The 7,952-nt window shown below is 39.6% G+C and overlaps 1 protein-coding gene across 1 annotated transcript in view; it reads left to right on the top strand.

The window, feature by feature from the left end:
• Positions 1–7,952, top strand: part of FREM2 (FRAS1 related extracellular matrix 2) — a 155,498-nt gene that overhangs the window by 115,709 nt on the left and 31,837 nt on the right. The window contains exons 7-8 of the mRNA XM_025874881.2: positions 5,426–5,575; positions 7,233–7,442. Of these exons, the coding sequence (XP_025730666.1) occupies positions 5,426–5,575; positions 7,233–7,442 (360 nt within the window). The remainder of the gene's footprint in view (positions 1–5,425; positions 5,576–7,232; positions 7,443–7,952) is intronic.

Raw genomic sequence — 7,952 nt, 5'->3', positions numbered from 1 at the left:
TTTTTTTTTTGTTTTCTTTTTAAGATTTTATTTATTTATTTGAGAGAGAGTACAAGCAGGGAGAGCGGCAGAGGGAGAAGCAGCTTCCCCAATGAGCAGGGAGCCTGATGTGGGGCTCGATCCCAGAACCCTGGGATCACAACCTGAGCCCAAGGCAGAGTTAAAGACTGAGCCACCCAGGCGCCCCTGATCTTGGTTGATTCTGATGCACACCCAACTTGGAATCCCCTGGAGGCAAAGGATTAAAAAGAGAAAGAACCTTCTTTCTTTGAGTTCACTGTGATTCAGTTCCCTTTCTCCTTGGACTTCCTCCAGATCCAAAAGGCAGCCCTACGAAGTCCTTTTACTACAAGGATGACCACTTGCTCCTTCTTCAGAGGCTTCTTTACTCCCACTACCTGATGCTAAGAATGTACTCTTCTTTGAAGATTTATTTATTTATTTGAGAGAGGGACAGACCAGGTTGGGGGGGGGCAGAGGGAGAGAGAAAGAATCTCAAGTAGACTCCCCTCTGAGCTCAGAGCCCAATGTAGGGTTCAGTCCCACGACCCTGAGATCCTGACCTGAGCCGAAATCAAAAGTCGGACACTTAACCAACTGAGCCACCCAGGTGTCCCAAGAGTGTAGTCTTCTAACTCACCCACCACAAAGATGTATTTATTCATTTGTTCTGAAAAAAAAAAATCCTATTTTATTGATGTTCCTTCACTCTACAAATGTTGATTGAGCACCTACTGCCAAGCATTCATTACATTAAGTAGAGTGAATGAAAGAGGCTTAATTCTTCCCCTCAGAAAACTTGGAGACCCCACCAGTGGAGAGAGTGGGGCCTTTGATGGGGAAGACAGAGTGCTTCCCAGCACAAGCAACTTCTAAGCAGAAGTCTGGAAGGAGCAGGGGTTACCCCCATGAGGAGGAGGAAAGGAGTGTGCAAAACCAAGGGGGTGCTACAGCAAAGCCTGAAAGCAACACTTTTAAGACATTCAAGACCCTAGACTATTGAGCAGAAGAGGGCCTAAAATGAGATCTAAAGGTAAACTGAGACCAGAGGCTCCAATGTCTTGTAAACCATGTTAAGGAGTTGGCGAACAATCTATGAACGGTGAGGAACACTGACAGGTTTTCTGTAGCTGGATTACCATGATGAAATTTTCTTTGAGGGATGAACTTTTTGGTTAAGAGCCTGGTTAAGTGGGTGTGTGGGGGGGTGGGATTACCCCCCCAGCAAGTGTGCTGGCCAAATCTAGGAAAGTGGCCCTTGAGCCCAAGAGAAACCAGGAGCAGGCAGTGGAGGTGACTCTCCTGACTTTCTTTGAAAGAAGTTTGCTGTGAGGCACACGGGGCTGAGGAGGCAGCTAGCTATCAAGGTCCAGAGCTCAGAACAGAGACCTGAGTTGGAAATAATTCAGGGAGGTTTCTTCGTATTATTTTCAGCACTAAACCAAAAGACAGCATGAAAGCTTGCATTTTTGTTCCTTTCTAAGTAAACATGTTAGTTAGAACTACAAAGCTTCCTTGATTGATGGTCCTTGTACGCGTGAGTAAATAAGATTTGGCTCCAGATAGCAAATACTACTGGCACCTATTTCTTTCATCTCATGAGACACAATGTAATTGTAAGCATCAATCTAGACACCATAGACTTAGCAAAAAAAAAAAAAAAAAAGTTTACTTTTTCCTTCTGGGGAAAAACTTAAGTTATTTTCCCTTTGTCCTGGTTGTGGGTGTCTTATCTGGCTTGCCAAGCCTCATCAACCACATTTGTAAGAAACAGACAGGATCCTATCCCTGCTGTTTGTGGTGAAAGTATCCCCCCCCCCCGGGAAAGTGTGTTCCTTTTTTTAAGTGTGTAAATTCTTTACAAACGTGTTATTTTTTAATGAGCTAACATAGACTTTTCTGTAGTCAATAGCTTCATCTGTGCCCTCTACTTAAAAGAGTAACACCACAAAGAATACAGAGAATAGGGTGGCTTCCCTTGTAAGTTTCACTAGGCTAAATTAAAAGCTCCCTTGCACTGCACTGCTCAGACACACACTATTTGGGTATAACTTATCTTTCCTCTGCAGAGGGAATAAACATGGATTCCAGAGTATCATTAATGGGTCCCGGAGTGATGAGGAATAACTATTTTATGGTATTCTGTGGTGCAGGCTGTAGGATACATGACTTTATTAGATTCTTCTCTCATTCCAGGTCATAATATCAGCCACCTACTGTGTTCTTCATTAAGACTACGAACTTATACAGCCCAGTGCCTATTTGAGATCTGATTACAGAATAAATAGGCTTTTTCTAAAGCACTTAAAGTTGTAATGTGGGTCTCTACAAAACTAATAGGCAAAGGTCTGCAGTGAAATTTTAAGAGAAGCCAAGCTCCTAGACAAAAACAAACAAACATGTTGCCGAAGAAAGGGGAGTGAAAATCTTGCTCATAAATTAGAGTAATTTCCCAGAACAAGCCATTCTTCTGGATTCCGTATAGGTATCCTTCAGCTGTTGGCAGTCTTGGTTTATTTACCCTTTGCTTCCTTTTACTTGCTTATTACCTACACATTAAAATGTTCCAGGAACATCTTGCCATTTATCTTCAGTGATTGTAACTCAATTCACTGCTTGAAGGATTTTTAACTCATTTATATTACATGAGATTCTGTCCAAATGGTAACAGTTATAAACAATATTAAAGTTGTAGAGATTTTTGACAAGGTTTTGAGAAATTGAAATGATAATAATGATTCTTTTCAGTTCTCATTCAACTACACTGAAAAGATAGAGAGGTACTCATGTCTAGCCACTTATTTTTATTTCATGTCCTAAGAAACTAGGCAGTTAACAAGAATTGTTTCTTATAAAAACGGTTGAAGTGTGTTTTAAGCTTATATTAATCACTCTATACATTCGCCATAATGATTACAATTGATTAATAGATCGATTTTCTAGTTGTCATCAGTGAAGCATAGGAGGGAGAAGAATCACATAAATCTACCGATTTTCAACAAATTAATTTTAAGGAAATATCTTTTCTGATGCTTCTATTGGTTGCTGTAGTAAAATTGAGAGGCTTAGGATTAAAACTTTTTTCCATTTCCCCTCTTTCTTTCTGCTGGAGGTAACAACATACCATCCAATAAGCAATTATGATAATACTGTTTGTATCAATTCACATAAATCATATTATTTATTGCATTGTCACATGTGCCAGACCCTCTCGTCTCTCTCTCTTTTTCTCTCTCTTTCTCCCCTTCTCTGCCACACACACCACACACACACAACCACAACCACACAGGCCTATAAAGCATATATGTCAGACACATAGTTCATGTTATAATATAGTAACTATTATCATTACTCTTCATGCTGACTGACATAATTTTCAGAGTAGTACATAGGACTTTTTAAATTTTTCCTTATATGCACTACCCATTAAACTATAACATAAAAATTCCTGACACATTGTTGACAAAATGAGTCTAAACACACACATGTTTTGCATCAGTTTGTCTCTGATATGTAGCCCATTCGGTGTTTAACAGTCATATTCCCTTACATGATTTAATCTGTCCCACTTCTATATATATCTGTGAGGAGGAGGGAAATCGGAAGATAGGAGGTGCTGTTATATAGATTCTCCCCCTCACCGCACTTCATGGCTCCCTCCCATAACTCAGAAACTTAACTTGTACAATGATACAGTTTGCCAGCAATGTGAAGAGAGAGATCACGATGGATGCCAATGATCAAGCCTCCATAATAATGTTAAAAGCCTTTGAAAAAACATACAGATGTGCCTGGTTTGGCCATCTGGTCAGAATAAGCATTTTCAGAGTTCTGTCTTCACCTTTGCCCCCTCCTTAGGTGTGAGAAATGTAAGGAATTTATTGGCATGTATTTGAGGCCTGCCTTGACTAAGGTTAATAAGCTAACACCCTCATCTGTACATACACACTCACTTGCCCTAACACCATCCAAGTTGAAAGGATGAGAAGGAGGTGGAGTATGCCCTGGGCAGATTTATCACCTCGTGAACCAAAATAGGCAAACAAAATTTCCAAGGTCGGTTTTGTATTATTCAAGAGTTCAGGGGAACTGCATGCCTCTTATTAGGCCCCCCATATGGAAAAACAAAGAAAACATAATTTTCTAGTTTTAATAAAGGTAATTTATTTGGGTCAGAAAAATAAAGAATTTATGCTCAATTTAAACAGTGCGCAAAATGGATTGCCTTTGGTTGTAAGCCATGATTGTAGGGTTTTGCTTGATTTTTGTGTGTTTAGTAATTCAGTTAGATGCTCTGAGATATGATGGTCGTCTCTTTAAGGGTCTTGTGTTTGAAGAACATTGATGAGCTATATGACTCTTTGAGACTCAGTCCTTTTGAGTCTTGTGAAACCAGACAGAGATGACTATAAAGTCTCGAGTCAAAGGGCTATTATTCTCAAATTAATTTATCTTTGTCAAGGTTTGGTTATAAAACAAACTCACAGTGGGTAAAAATATACCCTCTATATTATTTCTGCACTTTCTTATGGCCTATAAATATTTCAGAGTAAGTTTTTTATAAGTCAGCCCACAAATTCTCTCTCAGTGTCCCTCCTTATTCAGCTAACTGCTACCCCTGTGACTTTTGGCAGCTGTCTCACCAGGGAAACTGTCCGTCACAGGAGGAGTCAGACAGAGTGACAATGATTGGATCAATTCATCACCAGTACCAGAGAAAAACAGAGTCTCCAAAGCATGTGTCCTACCTTCATGACTAAGTCCCATCATTTTCATACATGTTTAAGACAAATCCCTTGGTAGGAGCTTATTTCTCTAGTGGAACCTCAGTTGGTATTAGGCACCCCCAAAACTCTACAGGTAACCTACAGTCATGTCCGGGTCTCCTCAAAGTCTTCAGGACTGGCAATTATATATGTTTAGTCTAGTTATGCCAATAGGTACTAACTCTGCAGTGGTTATTATAGACCCAATGACGCTGGATTAAGGCCAAATGTAACAGATCAGAAGATGTCGTCATGCAAATAGTCTCCAGGTGACGATACAATGAGCAGTCAGCCCAAACTTACTGCATTTCAGCCTGTGTGTTTTGTTCTCTTTGGGGGACTATTTTACCAGCTAAACTGAATAGGAAGTACATTTAGAGCCACTTATAATCCCACAGATGGGGGACAAAGTAACTCAAGCCTCAAGACGAGAATGTTCCACGAAGCACTTAACCATAAGTATTTTTGCTTTTCAGCAGAGACCTTTTGACCTGAAAACTATATAAATCTACAGATTAAAGGATGTTATCTTACTGAAAGGAGAAAATATGATAGAAGGAAGACAGTAAAAGGAAGCTAACTCTATTCTGGAATTCCATCAGTCTGGCTTGATGTGGAAGAAAACAATTAACCACCAGGGCACTGTTTCCTTCTTCCAGAACCTGTCTTCTACTTCGGCGACGTCGAGTACCCTGTGGATGAGAGCGCTGGCTACGTGGAGGTGCGGGTGTGGAGAACAGGCACGGACCTATCCAGGTCTTCCAGTGTCACAGTCAGATCCCGGAAAACGGATCCTCCCTCGGCTGACGGTGAGCGGTTTCCTACTGGAGCTCTTTTGATCGTTCTCCTGGGTTCAACTCACCTTGACGCAAAATACTTTAAAGCTAAACCTTCACGCCTGTGAAAATGGTCAGGATGAATGGAATTATTTTCTGAAATTATTATTATATCGTAAGTAAGTCTAGGCTCTATGTATTACTGTGAGAAAATACATTGAAAAGCCACAAATTGGAGATTACGTTGCAAACATGTAAGTCAATGACCCTAAATTCTAATGCCTGTATTTGCATGAATTTGGTTCTCTACACCTGACTATTATGGCATCAGTATGCACAAGAATGTTCATGCTGGCCACCCTCACAGAAATCTAATGACTTGTAAGTGTCATGCAGATGTGCATCTCCAACTTGGTTCCCTCTTCATTTTAACCAGATGGCCCCATAAATACTTCAGAGCCAAAGGCTTTTTCCACACTTCATTATATAAGCTACCCTAGCCAGGAAGCACTTGCCTTTTATTCTGGAATTTACATCTCTGAAGAGTTGATGTTTAGGGTAAGCATAGGATTAAAAATTTCCTTTTTTTCTCTCCTAAATTGCCAATAATGCACCCTTTCTTTCTTATGTGCGCACACACATACATCATATGCCCATTGCATACTTATCACACAGAGCAAACAGGGGCCATACCATGTAGTGGAACCAGCATGATGCTTTGCATGTAGTAGGTGTCCAGTAAGCATTTGATTCACCCGAATTAGTTATTTTTTAAGAAAAATTCAAATCAGAGAAAGGTGAGAACAGAGATGAAGAAGCAGAGGAAAAGAAAAATACAAGAAGAACCACAAAGAGATACAGATAGAGATTTTAAAAAATGAATTAAGGGCAGAGGCACTCATAGATGTGTATTCAGAAGTAAAGAGAATATATGTAAAATGAGGGTTAGAAGAACAGAAGGTATGAAAACACAAAAGCAATAATATCAAACCCTTGTCACCCACTCCCAGTCTTTATGAATGTGGGGCCTAAAAATTGACAGACAGTTTTGTTTGTAACTACTTTAGACATAAATGGAGGTGTCAACTCTAGGTTTGCATCCCATGGTCTGAAACAATAAGCCAAAAATCAAATACGTTTTTGAGAATAAAGGATTGCTCTCCTTGCCCCGGGTGAGTGTGGGCGGATCATGTGGGACAAAAGCTTATATCTGAAATGTGTTTCTTTAGCCAACAGGCAAACACACACCTAAATAGGATATTCTCTTGTAGCTTTGGAAAATAAATAGAGATATTTAACTGATGTTAACAAAATTTAAATGTATATATTTTATAGGTCATTGATGATGATCACATATATGATTCATGTGATGATTCTTTCAGACCTGATTTTTACTAGCTCCCTTCAAGAATTCCAAAATAAAGATAGAGGGATTATATAACTAAAGCGAAACTAACTCACTAGATGTAAATAAAATAAAGTTTCAGATGGTAGACCTTTGGTCTACCATCTTGAAAACCAATATGATACTAATCCTTTGCATTTCACTAAATGTATTTTTCTGTAATGTTATACTGGTCTCTATATTTTTTTTAAAAAGTATCATAAATAGATCTACATAATTTGCTTCTCATAATTTTGTTTAGTTTAGTCAGTCCCCAACTGAATAATTCTTTTGTTATGCGTATAGCTGGAACGGACTATGTGGGAATCAGTCGGAATTTAGATTTTGCACCTGGAGTCAACATGCAGACTGTTCGTGTTATCATCCTGGATGACCTTGGGCAACCGGTGCTGGAGGGAATTGAGAAATTTGAACTGGTGCTTCGTATGCCTATGAATGCTGCCCTCGGCGAGCCCAGCAAAGCCATAGTGTCCATAAATGATTCTGTCTCAGATTGTGAGTGTTTATTCATTTACAATGATAATTAAATTCATAGGCTATTTATATACAGATTAAGTAAAAAGATGACCTGCGTGTATAAGTTTGCTAGGGCCGCCATAACAAAGTCCTATAGACTCAGAAATTCTCGTCTTACAGTGCTGGAGTCTAGAAGTCCAAAGTCAAGGTGTCGGCAGGGTTGGTTCCTTCTGAGGGCTGCGTGGGAAGGATCTGTTCCATGCCTTGTCTTTGGCTTGTAGATACCCATCTTGTCCCTATGTGTCTTTATATCTTGTGTGTGTGTCACAGTGTCTAAATTTCCCCTATTTATAAAGACAGCAGTTCTATTAAGATAGGGCCCATTCTAAGGACCTCATTTTTACTTGATTACCTCAATAAAGACCATAGCCTCAAACAAGGTCACATTTTCAGGTTGTTGGGGTTAGGACTTTAACCTATGAATTTGGAGGGGAAGAAATTCAACCCATAACAATACCCTGTCTGACCACGTCTTCATTTCTACTTCTG

This window comes from Callorhinus ursinus, unplaced genomic scaffold (genome assembly GCF_003265705.2).
Source record: "Callorhinus ursinus isolate GAN/ISIS: 27379988/994484 unplaced genomic scaffold, GSC_fseal_2.0 scaffold7, whole genome shotgun sequence".
Taxonomy (NCBI): Eukaryota; Metazoa; Chordata; class Mammalia; order Carnivora; family Otariidae; genus Callorhinus; species Callorhinus ursinus.
Note: the sequence above shows the minus strand (reverse complement) of the source record. Positions and strands in the feature narration are given on the sequence as shown.